The sequence below is a fragment of the Bicyclus anynana genome, chromosome 18, assembly GCF_947172395.1.
Source record: "Bicyclus anynana chromosome 18, ilBicAnyn1.1, whole genome shotgun sequence".
NCBI lineage: Eukaryota > Metazoa > Arthropoda > Insecta > Lepidoptera > Nymphalidae > Bicyclus > Bicyclus anynana.
In genome coordinates, this window is record NC_069100.1 from 11,627,999 (window position 1) to 11,645,145 (window position 17,147).

The 17,147-nt window shown below is 36.2% G+C and overlaps 2 protein-coding genes and 2 non-coding genes across 5 annotated transcripts; all 4 read right to left on the reverse strand.

Moving 5' to 3' along the window:
• Positions 1 to 507: 507 nt before the first annotated feature.
• Positions 508 to 8,850, reverse strand: LOC112050018 (T-complex protein 1 subunit epsilon). Its single transcript, XM_052887187.1, has 10 exons — positions 8,624 to 8,850; positions 7,585 to 7,819; positions 6,621 to 6,853; positions 5,641 to 5,799; positions 5,032 to 5,178; positions 4,310 to 4,517; positions 3,813 to 3,967; positions 2,697 to 2,851; positions 1,955 to 2,046; positions 508 to 1,193 (listed from the first exon to the last, which is right to left on the reverse strand). The coding sequence occupies exons 1-10, from the start codon at positions 8,729 to 8,731 to the stop codon at positions 1,063 to 1,065; spliced, it is 1,623 nt and encodes a 540-aa protein (XP_052743147.1). The 5' UTR covers positions 8,732 to 8,850; the 3' UTR covers positions 508 to 1,062.
• A 2,623-nt stretch (positions 8,851 to 11,473) lies between these two features.
• On the reverse strand, positions 11,474 to 16,776 carry LOC112050024 (nascent polypeptide-associated complex subunit alpha). 2 transcript variants are annotated; one of them, XM_024088144.2, is made up of 6 exons: positions 16,624 to 16,776; positions 15,618 to 15,758; positions 14,274 to 14,395; positions 12,994 to 13,212; positions 12,264 to 12,425; positions 11,474 to 11,659 (listed from the first exon to the last, which is right to left on the reverse strand). In XM_024088144.2, the coding sequence occupies exons 2-6, from the start codon at positions 15,733 to 15,735 to the stop codon at positions 11,645 to 11,647; spliced, it is 636 nt and encodes a 211-aa protein (XP_023943912.1). In that variant the 5' UTR covers positions 15,736 to 15,758; positions 16,624 to 16,776; the 3' UTR covers positions 11,474 to 11,644. The 2 variants fall into 2 exon arrangements, with proteins under 2 accessions (XP_023943912.1, XP_052743148.1); XM_052887188.1 differs by lacking the exon at positions 16,624 to 16,776 and adding an exon at positions 16,393 to 16,415.
• LOC112050040 (small nucleolar RNA SNORA16B/SNORA16A family) lies at positions 13,842 to 13,975 on the reverse strand. The gene has a single exon (XR_002887126.1). It is a non-coding gene; the product is annotated as a small nucleolar RNA SNORA16B/SNORA16A family (small nucleolar RNA).
• On the reverse strand, positions 14,743 to 14,876 carry LOC112050041 (small nucleolar RNA SNORA16B/SNORA16A family). The gene has a single exon (XR_002887127.1). It is a non-coding gene; the product is annotated as a small nucleolar RNA SNORA16B/SNORA16A family (small nucleolar RNA).
• Positions 16,777 to 17,147: the final 371 nt, after the last annotated feature.

Consider the following 17,147-nt stretch of genomic DNA (forward strand, 5'->3'; position numbering starts at 1 on the left):
ACTGTTTTGTGGTCTTTATTATCAACCTATTAAAATAAACATCACTTCAATTGACAAAATATCATTTACCTACTGTGTGATATTACCAGTAAGCACCGGATGACATTTTTACATACAATTTCGATTTCGTATATGTTAACTAGCATACGTTGTTAACGAGCCGTGATAGCCCAGTGGATATGACCTCTGCTACCGATTCCGGAGGGTGCGGGGCATACACCTTCAACTTTTCAGTTGTGTGCATTTTAAGAAATTAAATATCACGTGTCTCAAATGGTGAAGGAAAACATCATGAGCGTGGTGGACTATTGGCCTAACCCCTCTCATTCTGAGAGGAGACTGGAGCTCAGCAGTGAGCCGAATATGGGTTGGTAATGAACGAACGATACGTCAACGTTTTTAAATTAGCTTGCAGTATCTTTTTACGGCAAATGGTCACGGTAAAGCGATAATATTGGATCAATGAGAATTTGGTTTCAGTAAGTGTGTAAAATTAATAAAACAATATTAATAGTTAAATTAATTTATTAGTGCACCAAAAAGCATACATCTCGCATCTCACACGTCTTAACATAAAAATGCATAACTAATGTGACATAACCACTGTATTTAAATTAATTATGTTATAATACATAATTGAAATAAAATTGGGACATATTCTTTGTATTAAATTTTATTTTTTCGTATTCGTTGGTACGAATAGAAATGGGACTGGGACAACTTCAATGCCATTGAACGGAATTTTGTTTAGTTCTCTTCAATGATCGCATGTTACCACCACTGGCCTATAAGAGATTGCTTTCAGCAATAAAGCCGCCTTTGCGTGCTCACATTCTTCTTATTTGTTCTGGAGTTATATTATTAACGATACAACATTTTGTTGTTACCTGTATAAAATATCTATTAAGTTACAAGAACTATCTCTGTTAATTAAAAAAAAAAAAATTGCCCAACATGTCTAAACTAACCTTTCTGACAATTTAAAGTTACCAGAATGTTAACAGACACGGATTTTAATACATATTTGTGTTGTAAACCATTAATTAATAACGGGATAAGACACTACTGGTCGGCGGGCGAGCGCACGTCGTCTATCTTGAGGATCATTTTGACGAGTTGTGTGGCGAGCGCGATCTGTTGCTTCTTGGAGTGCAGAGATTCTATCACGTTCATTGCTTTCATGTCGTTTGAATCTGCAAAAATAAAAAAACAATTATTAATGTGACAGCACCTGGTTTTGTTTACGTAGTAAAGCGCCATCTACTTTTTATTTTGGTGGAGATGAAAGTGGCGCCATCTCTGGTGTAACGATAATATCGTGAGGTGATCGCTGATTGGTCAACGGCCAAATCCGTCCATTACAGTTCGTTTCATGTAGGATGGTGCGGATGACAGTTCGTTTCTCTCTTGAAAGTTTGCCGCGATTCATGATACGTACGTAATAAGAACGTCATACAGGCGACTGTCACAGTACCCATGCTATCTGAAAAACACTTTAATAACCAGTCTGTGTTATAGAGATAACATATGCCTGTGATAATGTGATCTGAATCAAGGCTAGTAGGCCATATGCGCTACACCATATCTTGTGAAAAGAATACATACCATAGTCAGATATTTTTCTTTCCATTCCTTATTGGTATGTATTCATACTACACTCTACTACTAACTACTACTACAGTCACAATGCAACACATGTCATTTCATAACTTATATAAAAATTTGTATGGTTTGTTTATAAAATGTGATATAAAATATATTAACCATATCTAATTGTTTGAAGCTTCTTAATCAAATTTATTTTCATTAATTTAAGAACACGTTAATTATAATTATTATTAGGTGTGAAATGACTAGTAGTAAGTGTAAAAAAATACGGGAAAATTAATAGGCTAGTTGACACTTTTTAAATGGTCCTAATTTGCTAGTTATCTTTCTACTATATTGTACTCACCGTTGCTCATGCAGTCGACGCCGAGGTTGCTGTTGTTCTCAGCCGCCTGCCGCGCCTTCACTTCCGACAGAGTGTCGATTGGAGACAAACCACTGCAACGAAATCATATCTTTGTAGAAGAACTAGTAAGAAAAAATTTACAATAATAATTTACAATAATAGTTTGTAATTGAATTTTTGTACAAAGATATAAGGACACAGCTTGCTGTTTTGTTGTAGAAATAAAATTATTTAGTGCATATGCACTAAATAATAGTTTCAGATGATCAGATGGTAATCCACTAATGATTGTTCATCATCATTATTACCAATACATATTTGGCTCACTGCTGAGCTCGAGACTCCTCTCGGAATAACAGGGGTTAGGCCTAACCACCACGCTAGCCCAATGCAGATTGGCAGACTTCACACATGCAAAGAATTAAGTAAATTCTCTAGTATGCAAGTTTCCTTATAATGCTTTTTTAAATGCACACAACTGAAAGTTGCGAGGTGAATACTCCGGACCGGATCCGAACTAACACCCTCCTGTATCAGACGCAAAGGTCATATATACTGGGCTATTACAGCTCTTATGATTGATACATAGCCAAAAATTTCCAGACGATAACTATTTGAGGGGTTCCTCAAATAGTTATCGTCTGGCAAGTTTGTGTGACACTCCCATGATATACAGGCGTCGTTGTGAAATCGTGCATGCAGGGATGTTACGAAGGAAGTAGCCAAGCTACAGTAAGCTGACCTGTTCTCGGCCAAGGCGAGCGGGATGGCCTCCAGCGCGTCGGCGAAGGCGCGGTAGGCGTACTGGTCCAGCGACGACAGCTTGTCGGCCGCGCGCGCCACCGCCAGCGAGCACGAGATCTCCGCCGCGCCGCCGCCGTACACCACGCGCGAGTCCTGACAATATGGATGATGACAGTTTTTTAAATTTGTATATAAATTAGGAGTACGCTAATAGTAAAGCAATTTTGTAAAAGTAACAGGGTATCTGCGATCATTACTTTCGGAGCTACAGGGGTTTAAAGGGTCAGATTTGCGGCGCTGCCGCGGGTCCCTGGAAAACGCCTCATACAAAATGGTACAATTTAATGACGTCGTAGGTCATAATGATTGTTAGATTTATATAAGCATTTGAACAAAATTACTAATATCTTTGTTATTTGTGTATAGTTCACATAGTAAAAAATGTTACATTTGATGTAAGGATGCTAAAACTGTATGAATTTTCATCTAATTACGATAAAAGATTTTTAATAGATTTGAAATTTTATAATCCTATTTATTTTGCAAATATAATCTTTACTTTTTATGTATAAATTAGTTAACATTGACCTTATTTAACCGAATGTATCATTAAAAATTAATATATTCAAACATAGTCATCATCCTAAACACTATTTTGGCGAAGCTAACGGCCTTATTTGTACAGGTAATATAGAATAAAATCTTCTCTAGACTATCTATAACTTATGCCACGCTCCCTTTTACATGCTCGGCTCAGGCGGTACTGGACACTTTTTGATGTGTGCAGCCGGCGTTCGTCGATCTATGGTGACCGAATGTACGTTATGCAGTGCATATTGCAGGTTCATAGGTAGGTTGTAAATCCTTCTATTTTTGGTGTCATAGGTGAGTTGGAGCACTGCTCTATCTGCACATCGTCTGTGCCCACAGCGATGTCTCCGCCCTCACCTGCACCAAGCTGCGCACGATGCACAGCGCGTCGTGCACGGAGCGCTTGGCCTCCTCCACGATCATGCGGTTCCCGCCGCGCATCAGCACGGTGACGGCGCGCGAGTTGGAGCACTGCTCTATCTGCACATCTCGTCTGTGCCTACAGCGATGTCTCCGCCCTCACCTGCACCAAGCTGCGCACGATGCACAGCGCGTCGTGCACGGAGCGCTTGGCCTCCTCCACGATCATGCGGTTCCCGCCGCGCATCAGCACGGTGACGGCGCGCGAGTTGGAGCACTGCTCTATCACCAGCATCTCGTCCTTTGATGTACCAAAAGCTAAAAAGGAAAAAAAATAAGCTGTAATAAAAGAACTCATCATTATCATCATCATATCAGCAGATGGACGTCCACTGCAGGACATAGGCCTTTTGTAGGGACTTCCAAACATCACGAAACTGAGCCATCTGCATCCAGCCAATCCCTGCGACTCGCTTGATGTCATCAGTCCACCTGGTGGGGGGTCGACCACCACTTCGCTTTCTAGTGTGGGGTCGCCATTTCGGCTCTTCGAATTACGTGCCCACTTAACAAACCTTACTAAAAATAAAAATAATTCTAGTGATGATGAAAATGTATTAATACAGGATTTATTAAATTCGTTAACTTGAGGAGACTCACTTAGTTCTCTGACCAGTCCGCAAGAGCCCAGCTTGTCCGGAGATAGTTCCTCGAACCGTGGCACAATCCTGCCCCCCGTTGCTATGGCTATCAGCTCCATCTCGGGACCTCCCACCCAGCGCACGGCTGGTAAACCCTCAGACAAGAGGAGATGGTTTGCCTCATCATCAAAGCCCCATTGGCAAATTGCCAGGGTTGCTCCTGCATCCTATAAAGTTGCAAGATCATATTAAATCATCAATTTTAAATACAGCTACTAGTTAACAGAACATGGAACTTATACATGGAGATACACTAGCTTGTGTTTACATGTTTCTTGAGTAGAGGTTGTACTAACATTCATAATAATATTATTGTAAATATAAATATTTGTATAAAGTTGCTATTACCACAATAGTATAAATAAGAGGCTGTCAGGTACAAATTACCTGTACCTGTATAGTTTGAGCATCATTGTCACATTAGCAATTTTGTGCAACAGTGTATTGTTATGCAATTGATTTAATTAATCAATTGTTTAGTGTGAGTATGGACACCATGATGAGCAGAAGTGAACTTAATACATTCTGAAAGGTATCATTAAATCTATTCTCAAGATCACAAATTGTGGGACCTGCCCAAGATGTTTCTACCACAAAATTATGGTGCAATCTTTGTGACCTGTCGCATTACACCTGTGCTTGGCTTTGGGCCCAATCAGCATGTGAGTGTGACCAGCTTACCTTGACCCTGCGCACGATCTCTACGAACTTCTCGTGCTCGTAGCGGCGCAGGTCGCGATACTCCTCGGCGGACGCCACCTGCAGCTTGTGCTTGGTCTTGGGCTTGGGCGGCTCGAACGGGCATGTGAGAATGGCCAGCTTTACATCCTGTGAGACAAGAATAATTATCAGTATCCTAAAATCTTACAATAACGATACAATACATAAAATCCTACGATGCATCAACAAAATATCTCATGACACCTGAAATAACATATTGTTAATCATTAACGGTGCAATTGTTAATTTTGCTAGCTTTCATGCCATCACAACAATACTTTTGACTTTGCCAATAAAGTCAGAGTGACCTTATTGGCAAAGTCATGATGGTATGAGATTTCTCTTAACACACATTCTAAGTCTGATCTAGTTGATGAATGTTTTATACATTTCCAGTACTACTGAGTAAATCTTTATTTTCATTAGAATGAGTGTGTTAAGAGAAGTTAAGAACTTATCAGTTATTACATTATTATTAAGAGTCAGTAATGAAATATTTTCTCAAAAAATATAAAGGTAAAAAGGTAAAATATAGGTAAAAAGTTCCATGAGATTTTTTTGGTTACTCACCTTAAGCACTTTGGGCATCTGCGAGTGGCTCATGGTCTTGTCGATGACCACCCCTCGCACCAGCATGGAGTCCTCCATACGACCGCCCACTTTGCCCTCCACTTTGATCAGCTCAAAGTTCACATCACGCTTCTCCAAGTCTGCTACTGACAGAATTGCCTGACAATATGAAACATTCAATACGTTAATAGCCTCAAAAAACCACTGCCAATTTTCCGTGATTTTGCAGGAAAATTTAGCACGCAATAGCAGGTGTGCAAGTAGCAAGCAAGTGGGTAGATATAGTATTAAGGAATCTACAGTAGAACCCGTTTAATACGATTTTGCAGTGACCCAACTGAAAACGCGTCTTAAGCGAGAAACCGTATTATACGGGATAGGGGCGGAGGTTCATCAATAGTGAAAAATAAAACATAATTTACACATACATAGTTATAAAAAAAATGTGTATTTAGTGTATAGACTACCTGAATACATTACTTAAAATAATCACTTATTTTGTTCTGGTTTGACAAAAAATATTTAATTCATTAGCAATTACAGCATTTTCAAAGTAATTTAACTTTTCGAATTCTTTAAGATATCATGTATTAGTCTTGTCCTGCAACCTTGTTTAAGGACCTTTATGATGTCCTGATCTATCTGTTGTAATTTGCTTATCGCATTTGGAATTACACTCATACGGCATGTAGGCGTATTAAACAGGATGACGAATCGTATTAGGCATTAAGAAATGTATGAAAACATGGCTCAAATTGTAGGGACTGGTGTAAAATGACGTGTTATGCAAGAAATCGTTTTAAGCGTGATCATGTTAAGCAGATTCTACTGTATTTGATGTTTCTGAACATAGTGCACTAAGCTGTGCACACTAGGTGACCCCAGTTATGCAGGGGTTCAGAGACAGGGTCACCAGTACCTTGTTGTATGTATGGATGCAATCTTTATTATGTCTCCTAGATATCATAAAGTCAACTTACATCAACAGCAATCTCGGCCATCAACTGATGACACTTCACAACAACTTTGCTCCCGAGGGTAGTTCTGGCGACTTTGATGAGATGCTCCCTTGTGTCCTTGTTTACTGGGAAGGCCTCACTAATGTTGTCCAGATGTGCTAGGGCTGTCGCTGCAGCCATTTCGAAGCCATCGGCGATACGGATAGGATGGATACCCTTGTCAAGCAGGGCTGAGGCTTGTTCCAACAACGCACCTATAATTAAATATAGCTTAGATATTTTGAGTTCAATGATTAGTTTCTGTTTTCACTGCTATCTATAAATTTATAAACAATTCAACAATTTTTTTAGCTTGATGCTGTACCAACTGGATATAAATTAATATAATAATAATAATAATGAATTTAAAAAAAATAACAAAATCATCAAAAGTTAAGAGGGAAGATAAAAAAGTAAAAGGATATAAAGAAAGCAGCATCATCATTTTTTGCAGTCATCCAAAAAAAAAACAAGATTGCTGACAAATTGTAGATGAATTAAAATAGTATCTGCTTTATCATAATCATAAATAACTCATGGGGGTAATAACTGCTCTAATTAAATTATTATTTCTTCTTCAACACAGCATAGCTGTTTCAGCCAGTAACATTTAGCAATTACCACATAAAATCAAGTGAATCAGAATAGAGATATATTATTAGTATGTACTAGCTGACTCATCTATGCGAAATTAAGTTTTTAACACAAACCCCACAGGAACCATGGATTTTTTTCAGGATTAGGATTAGTTCCACTAAAAAATCGGTTCACCCATTCCAAAGCTAGACTAACAGAAAGAGAGACAGACAAAAATTATAAAAAAGCTTGTTTATGTTTTGTTATCCTGTAAATAAGCACATGAGAAAAGAAAACAGTTATCTTGAAATCACAAACAGACATTTCAATTCAATTCATATGTATGGATTATTTTGTACAAATAACAAACCTGCCAGTACAACCACCCCAGTGGTTCCATCACCAATCTCATCATCCTGACTCTGTGCAAGCTGCACCATCAACTTGCCAATCTCATGATCCACATCCATCAACTTGAGGATAGTGGCCCCATCATTTGTGACTGTCACTTCACCATCTGCAGACACCATCATCTTGTCCAAGCCCCTCGGGCCCAATGATGTACGTAGGATGCCAGCTATAAGCCTTGCAGCTTGAATGTGTGACTGTAAATTTGTTGCAATTAATGCCTCTCACAAATAGTGTCTACCGACTTTTAATTTTAGTTTTGGTATAACTAGTTTTGGTAAGACACTACTGTCATATTATATTAATTCATACGGCAGTATGTATTAATTGTGGAGATTTTGCCATTGGCAGAGAGATATTGAATAAAAAAAAACTTGCTTGCAAACAAATCCCAACACACTTATGCTCCTATTGGTCAAAAACCTTGAAGGTTTGATACAATTAATAGAAATTGACATAATTTCATTAATCCATTGCAACCTACTCTCCTAGTATTAATACTGCAAATATTACTGTGTAAGTAAAGTCTGGATGAGAGATTTTGATGAATTTGTTTATTTTAGGATTTCCTATAAAATGCTTTTCTGCCATTTTTATGTAAACGATTATAGTCGGTATACAGAACACTGGTTTTTTTTTTATTCTTTGTAAGATTAGAGGTAAAACTCTGATCATGTGACCAAACATCTGACTATTGAAATTCATTTTTCTCTGCAAATACTGTAATAAGCTTATTGTATTGCACCTCTATAAATAGAGGGTAACGTAAACAAATAAATTTAAATAAATCCATTCAAAGATAGCCTTGAATTCTTTGAATATTTTATTAGAAATACAAAATTAAAGCAGTTGGTGATAGGTTGTCTATAATTTATAGTTTTTGTGACAAAGGTAATAGCTATAGATGAATTTTTCAGACATGAAATTATTTGAGAACGTTTAGACAAGATTATAAAATAATCATAAACAGTTTGTTAAAAAGGATAAAGCATTAATCTTACCTTCAAAGCATCGATACCGGTTAGCCGTTTTTGGTTTTCCTGGTCCCTTAAAATGATAAACGGCCGGCCAAATTCGTCAAAGGCCACCGTTCCCGGAAACATCGACATTTTTCACAATTATTTATCAACACACTTTAGGGATTAAACTGGATTCAAATATTAATTTTTCATTTCATTTCAGAAAGAAATAAGGAAAACAAATGAATCACAGATAACAGATTCGATCACGAATTTTACGTCAGATTTTCAGATGACAACTGACATTGACATTTGACATTGTGTTTTCTATGACTATGATTTCAAGTCTGGTCAACCAATCTGTGTTAAATGCATGCAACATGCGCAAGTCGTCCGTTTTAACTGGTTTTCTTTTCGCAGTATCATTACAGCTACAACAGGGGGTCTACCTACGCTTTATAAGTTGCTTTTTTGTAGGAACCTTTTGTAGTTTTATTTAAAACACATTTAGATTTAAAGTTCTCATCAATAGAAATTCATCAAGCTCAAACGCAAGGCAGCTACTATAAACCATTGAGGAGTTTCCTTAATTGACCCTCGACTCCATCACCAGACCAGACCCCTAGTGACAGAACCCATCTAGACGTAAAATGCTCATCGATACAAATTAATTAAGTCCAAATACAATGTAACTGTTGTAAATTGATGAGGAGTTCCCTCATCTGTGTTTCGGCTCCATCATCAGATAGTAACCAGATCTTCATAGAATTGTAGTGCTTAAAAATACTTAATGAAAACATTAAAAAACGCGCTAGTAGTCCCTATAATATTTGAAAGTTCCCCTCGATTTCTCCAAGATCATCATCATCATGTCATGATTACTATGGGACGCCCTCTCACATGAAAAAAGAATTTTTCAAATCGGGAATCGTGATAGATGGCACCCTCCACCTCCAGTTAACCATCCATCCAGGAACTCACATGTTTTACTTATTATAAATGTATATGTTGTTTAATGTGTTTTATTTACATATATTTTTCCCAACATTCAAGGCCAGAGTGAATAGGCATCTTCTGGGCAAGCGTTATGCAAATAACGCTGGCTAGACTTGCAGTTGCAGTAGTTAAACTCTTCATTCATCCGTCCGTGTGTAGGCTGCTATAACTGAAAAATAGTTTTTAGGGTTCCGTAGTCCAGTGGGAGCCCAAGTATTGCCATGTCCGTCAGTCTGCGGCTGTAATTTAGCATGAGTATGTACAATGTGAAAAAAGTCGTAAAATAAAATTTTGGAAAATATTTTATAGGGGTATCGTTAGACAGGGCTACAATTTAAATGAGGGGTCTTCTACCCAGTGTTGCCAACTCCAAAAATTCCGAGACCCTAGAATCTTTTTGGCTAATGAAAATAGACTAAAATCGCCCGCCAAAAAAAAAAAGTCACGAGTAAATTCTGAAAATTTTATTGCAAATATTGGAATAACTGAGTTTACTTATTTATAAGTAGTAATGTATTCACAAACAAAAAATAATTTAAACAAATTATGAAAACGCATGTATTTTAAATATGTTTATATGATTTTTTAGGATTTCAGTCTCTACTTTCATTAGCCAGATTCTAATCTAAAGTCGCTAGAAAGTTGCTAAAACTAACTCCACCAGGAGCGGATCCACAAGCTTATGGAGAAGAATACATATAATTTTATCGGAGATAGAAGGCGTTGTGAAATATTTGGATAAGTGAAAAAAATTATAAATTGAGTAAGTACCTAAATTATATATAAGTGCAACATACAAAATCAACTTTTAATTAAACAATTGTATCATCATTATTGTAACAATCACATAAATAAGTGTTTTTTTGCCAAAATACCTTAAAAGATATTAAACATTAATATATTTTTTGAAATATCTAAGCTAGGTCTGTTTAAATTTGTACTCCAAAAATCGCCAGATATGTCGCTAAACAATTTTTGTCGTCATAACTTTATTTTAGTCGCCAAGACATAAGCAAAAGTCGTTAGTTCTAGCGACTAAGTCGCTGAATTGGCAACACTGCTTCTAGTTCTACCACTATTTTTCGATTCAGGGATCCGTTTGTGAAACGTTAAGGTTTTCAGAGCTAATTTTTGTTAAAGTAGTAAGTTTCTCCTCTACCAGCTAAACATTTGTTTATCGATACGCATGGATAAGGTATACGTAAAAAAAAACACTTATGTAGGATAAGGAAACAATTAAATTAGAAGGAAAACTATAACAGCTAAGAAGCAATTTTCATGTAAAACGTTGGAATAGTAGACCATCGTAAAACGTACTGAGGTACGAAAATTTGCATAAAAATTCCGTTGTCAATTAATTAGCTAAAGTTGTCAGTAAGATAACTCCCGAGTCTGTTAAAACCATAGATTTACGATTCGGTACAAGTACCTAATAATTCTATGGTTAAAACTAGATAGCTAAATTTGGGGTGAGTTTGCATATTAATTACATCTTTATACTAGTAAAAGGAAAATTTGAAAACAAAAACAACACAGTGAGTATGATTTTTTATTGTCTATCTCATGGGTAACGTTATCAGTATTTTTGTGCATTAAATAAGAAATTTAGTGACTATTTATTTAATCAACGGAACCCTACACAGCGCGTGGCCCGATACGCACTCGGCCAGTTTTATAACAAATGATTTTGATTGAAATTTCGATTAGATAAAACTATACAGTTATAACCAAAGATTTACGAGTCTGTGCAGAGTACCGAAGGTCTGGAGCCCAAATTAAAAATTAGAATTAGCCATTAGGCATAAAATTGTAGCTAAACACAAGCCTATAACATAGGCTTTCTCCATCCTATCCTAAAATTATATTAAACCTTGTTTAAAACTAAATAAAACTAGATTTGATTTAGAATACTATAATGTATTTCAAAGTAAATAACACTATATACAATCCCATAATCATTCCAAAACAAATTCAGTTTCACTTCCCTTGAGATTGACTTTGGTGGATATATACTGGCGTCTTAAAACTAAGAACATATAAAATAATTCTTGTGACTACATACGAAGCCTACATTGTCAGCTCCTGTAAATAAAAAAAAAAACATTAATTAGATATATATAAGAAAGTCATGTTAATTAGACCATTTCTATCTATAGCTCCAGAACGGCTGAACCAATTTGTCTGAAGGTGAAGAAGTAGCTTAGAACCAGGAGACAGCTGTAGGATAGTTAAGGAAGAGGTAGGGAAGGGTAGGGTAGCTAGTATTCATATAGATTTGACACATGTGCCAGTGAAAGTCTTATTAAAATCGGTCCAATCATATCTAGAGATTACTCAGAACAAACTGACATAAAAATTTTAGACTAAAACCAGTGGTGAGCTGTGTTATTTTAGGGCACCTACTAGCTACACCATCCTATCTTAAACAAAGTGTGTTCAAATCAACTGAAACATATTTTTTTTCTTATGATTTACAAGTTAGCCCTTGATAACAATCTCACCTGATGCCAAGAGACGATGCAATCCAAGATAGAAGCAGGCATTGTTAGGAGGATGGTGATAATCCATACCCCATTTGGTTTCAACAAGTTAGCCTGCTATCTTAGATTGCGTCATCACTTACCATCAGGTGAGATTGCAGTCAAGAAAAAAAAAGGAAGAAGAAACGAAGGTATCCGAGGCTCACCATAATAGCGTTCACTATGTCGGACTGGTTGTTCTTGAGCGCGCGCACCGCCTTCGCTCGCGACACGTTGGCCTGCGTCATCACTATCTCCACATCCTTCTCGTCAATCTCCGTCTCGTCCACACACTCTTCGTCTTCTTCTTCTGCGATTGGTGCTACCGTCTGCGAATGAAAAAACAATATAAGCCACACACCATATAAAAAAATAAAAAAAGACAGTTAATGGGTCTTCAGATCCTCTTTTCTATCCTTCAATTTATTAAACTTTATCAATCCTACTAATATTATAAATGCTAAAGTTTGTATGGATGTTTGGATGTTTGTTACTCTATAACACCACTACTAATGAAGCGATTTAGCTGAAATTTGGAATGGATTTTACTTTTTATCACGAAAAAAAACATGGTTTTCCGAGATTTACGAAAACTGATGATTTTGATGATATGAATGTTTGTTACTCTTTCACGCCGCAACTACTGAACCAAATTAGCTGAAATTTGGTATTAGGATATATTATAGCCTGGATTAACACATAGACTACTTTTTATCCCGGAAAAATCCATGATTCCCCGAGGGATTTGTGAAAAACTAAATTCCACGCGGGCGTCCGCTGGTAGGTTTATACTGTGACACATCTCAGAAAGAGAATTGCAATGAAAGAAATAAGTGTTCTTTTTCGATACTGCCGCTTTTAGTCGACATTTGCCTTAATAGTAGTAGTATCACTTACAGTGCCAGCAGTGGCTGCATCGTTTCCTGCGGTCTGTGTTTCTGGTGCCTTGAACCTCTCCGCAGCTGCCATTGTCGCTTGCTGTGACAGATCCTCGATCTTGGCTTCACCAAACACAATGTAGGTGTCAGAATGTGGGTTCTTGTATACATCTGGGGAGTTGATGACAAATAGGATGTTCTTTGATTTCCTTATTGTTACCCTGTTAACTCCTTGCACCTGAAATGAAGCCCAGACAAAAAAAATAAAGTATGTACATCAACACATTCATAGCAGACACATGTGTCAGTGAAAATATTGGTATAAACTTTTACTGCATATGACCATTTTTGATACATAGAATATAAGAAGCAGACAGATGCGGAGGATTACTATTTTTTTAAATATTTTACATCATTTATTATAATAAATAATAATAAAAGCCTTTATTCGCTGACCTTTTACATTTTGACTTATAATTAATACAATTTTTTAAATTCAACTAAAAATAAAATAAAATATAATTTTAGCAACCACTTTGTAGGTCAGGTTGTCCTGCGACATAGGCCTCCCCCGCTTTTTTCCACTCATCTCTGTCTCGAGCTAACCTCCTCCACCCTTTTGGTAAATCATCCTCCCATCTTTTGATTTGACGTCCTTGACGTCTTTTTCCGTTTCGAGGATACCACTCCATTGTTGATGATACTTGATGTACTACAGAAAATAAGAAAACTGAAATGGAATTGGGCAGGTCATATAATAAGGACAGATAAAGGAAAATGGACAAAGGATGTAATGGAGTGGTATCCATCATTTATTAATAACATGTAAAGATAATATTCTTGCCAAGTAGGTTTTTATAATACTTGTTTTGTACTTGACATGGGTAATGCACACTGGTCAATAAACAACAGCATGCGACCATAATGCCAACAGTTTTATATTGGCCTCGTTTTGACTGATATAGAATATGTAATTCCATTCAGCTTCGATGGGGCCAGTGAACCTGTAATATTCAAAACATTTTTAAAATGTTTTCATTCTAACATTCAGTTGAATGCCTCAGAAATGAGTAGATAGTTTCCTTAAGAATCAAGCCTGCGTTTGTATTAGGAATCACAGATTTTCACACACACCATGAATGTCTTTGTACCTTTACAACCCATACAGTTCCAGAATTATTAGTTCTGATTGCCTGCTAAGTTGTAAAGTGCCCGATAAGATATATAAATGATATATAATAACATGAATTCTTTATGTAAGAAAAAAAAAACAGAATTCTATTTCTAAATAATACTCACAGGCTTAAGTCCGAGTTTGCTCATGATCTTGCGCGCCTTCTTCTCCCCACGCGACTGTTTCGCTTTTGACACGATGTCAATGCCCGCGATCGGGTTTGTGATGCCGCCCGCGCCTGGCGCCCCTGCAAGTACACCAATATGTGGACTGTTGCATTTAAAATGAACTGGTCGACCTCCCAGCTGGTTTCACTGCCTTCTGATTAGTTAAGATAGCTTACTTACAAATTTTGTCTTTAGTGGTACCTATAATAAATCTGTAGAGAGGTCAATTCTGTGCATGATATCTGTATTTGGCCTAGTCAATCTAGGCAAAATAAACTGTAATTTAAAGAGGTAAAAGTTCTAGTGTTGAAGCAGGTAATCTCTGGATCAACTAAACCAACCAAAAATTCTTTTACCACTAATTACAATAAAATAATGATCTGCTACTCAAGTGAACCCCAAGCAGTTTGCAATTTTAAAATATTTATTATGTACTTGACATGGGTAATGCACACTGTTCAATAAATAATAGCGTGCGACCATAATGCCAACAGTTTTATATTGGCCATGTTTTGACTGATGTAGAATATGTAATTCCATTCAGCTTCGATCAGGCCAGTATACATAGTGTCATCATTTGAACCTATACATATATACTTACAAATAGTATACTACAGCCTTTCTTGATGAGTACTGTTTATCAACAAACAAATTAAAAATGAGGGTATAAATCACTAGTCATTTCACACCTAATTATAATTATAATTAACTTGTTCTTAAATTAATGGAAATAAATTTGATTAATAAGCTTAGAACAATTAGATAAGGTTAATATATTTTATATAACATAAACAACTACCTTCATTTCTAATTTCTTTGCTGGTAAACAGTACTCATAGTTAGGTGGTGGATAGAAACCATCAGTGATGTGCGTAGAATACACTTTACCTCTATCAAGTTACCCTACTTCTATCTTCGACTGCACGTAACATCAGGTAAGATTGCAGTCCAAGGCTAATTTGTCATAAAATAATCACACTAATATTATAAACTGACTGAAATTTGGAATGGAAATAGATGTTTCTCTGGATTAACACATAGGCTACTTTTCATCCTCGAAAAATCCATGCTTCCCGTAGGATTAGTGAAAATCTTAAACTGTCCACTCGTCCCCTAGTAAAATAAACAAAAAAAGCATATGTATACTAATATTATAAAGCTGATCTTCAGTGTTAGATAGCCCATTTATCAAGGAAGGCTATAGGCTATATTTTATCCCCATATTCCTTCGGGTACGTGAACCACTCAGGTGAAACCGCACGGCGTCTTCTAGTAATACAAAAATAAAGTAATATTATTTACCTGCATCCTCCAACTCTGGGATGGTGTCATCAGAGTCACTGTCTGACGACGCTGTCTCTTCTTTGCGCTTCTCTGTCATTGAGGCGGTGGCCTTGTCCAACTCTGTCAGTTCTGGCATTGTGAGTTTTGACTGTGGTTAACCTAAGAAGAATATACAAAAATGTAAAAGGTGCTCGGCATAGAAGCAAAGGCCAAAATGTCAGAAGCCAATACCAATGCAAGCCATGGGTGTCAAAAGTCACCTATGGCTTGCATTGGTATGACCACATAGCATTTATTCTCACAGTATTTGTGGAAAAGGTATAACTTGTATTGCGGTTTCATATAACCACACAATGTATTTTTGAGAATAATCATGATATCTTAAAATAATAATTGTTTTGTAATATTCATTCGCTACTGCTGATAAGGCAGAATTCATCAAGATGCGGTATATAGTTATTTTTCAAAAAGCTTCCTACAAATTATAAGCAATTTTTTAATATTCATTTAATTATTCAAGAGGCTTATCATTTTTTCTACTTAGTTTTGGAAGTGTGTAATTTGATATTGTTTATGAAATAATAACTACCTACTACTAACCAATTACTGTTGCGTATTCCAGATTCTATTTCTTTAAAAGTTATTATTTATAATATTTAATATTGTAGTAATAAATATTATAATTTTGTATTTATTACTACAATGGATAGACATGTAAGAGGTTGTTCAAGAATTGTGATAAAGATTTTTGATTACTTTGCGCATAATATCCATTGTTTGTTGCTGTACTTACGCTGAGTACCTGTTATTTTAACAATAAAGATCAGTTTATCCTAATACTACGAAGATATAAATTATTATTGATCGAACAAAATGCCGCTAAGAATGGGCGCGATTGTCACAAATAGAACATAATTATTAGAAATAATTCCACAAATATGTCAGAGTAACTCGGCTAATCACATCGGTATTACAAAATTACACTTTTATGGCATGATTTCGAAGACATTTTCGGATTATTTACCTTGTGCAAAGGAAAATTGAAAATTAATTTTAGAAAAGAAAAAGATGTCTCACGATGTCTCACAACTACTTTTTTTTCGATTTGACAAATGACAATTGACAAATGACAATGACATCTACTGAGGAGTTGCCAGCAGCAATTTTTTTTATATTTGAAATAATAATACAAACTAAAGAAAATATACTCCAAGAAGAAGAAGTGAATCTACAAGCAGCAACATTTTATAACAAAAAAATAGTAAATGTTTTGCGGTTGCTACCCGGGATCGAACTCAGGATTAGTTTATCGTACCTTAGATAAATACCATTAATCCAAATGGCTAATAATGTACTTAGGCTTACTGTCTGTATTTACCTACTGTTTATAATCTTTATAATCTATATGTACCCATTTCCGGAATCTCGTGTCCAAAAGTCTTTGTACTGGTACTGAAGATTCGGCTTCTTGATACAAATCAAAGTTATTGTAGTCCATTAAACAGAATCAGAAAACTCCGTGAAAAATACAAGATTAATAGTTCTCAC

Coding starts and splice junctions, on each gene's coding strand:
- LOC112050018 (XM_052887187.1), bottom strand. CDS start 8,731: ATGTCGATGTTTCCGGGAACGGTGGCCTTTGACGAATTTGGCCGGCCG. Junction 7,820..8,623: donor CCGGTATCGATGCTTTGAAG/GTAAGATTAATG, acceptor ACAAATTTACAG/TCACACATTCAAGCTGCAAG. Junction 2,852..3,812: donor TCGTGCGCAGCTTGGTGCAG/GTGAGGGCGGAG, acceptor CCATATTGTCAG/GACTCGCGCGTGGTGTACGG.
- LOC112050024 (XM_024088144.2), bottom strand. CDS start 15,735: ATGCCAGAACTGACAGAGTTGGACAAGGCCACCGCCTCAATGACAGAG. Junction 13,213..14,273: donor GCAAACTCGGACTTAAGCCT/GTGAGTATTATT, acceptor GCTTCATTTCAG/GTGCAAGGAGTTAACAGGGT. Junction 12,426..12,993: donor ATGCAGCCACTGCTGGCACT/GTAAGTGATACT, acceptor TTTCATTCGCAG/ACGGTAGCACCAATCGCAGA.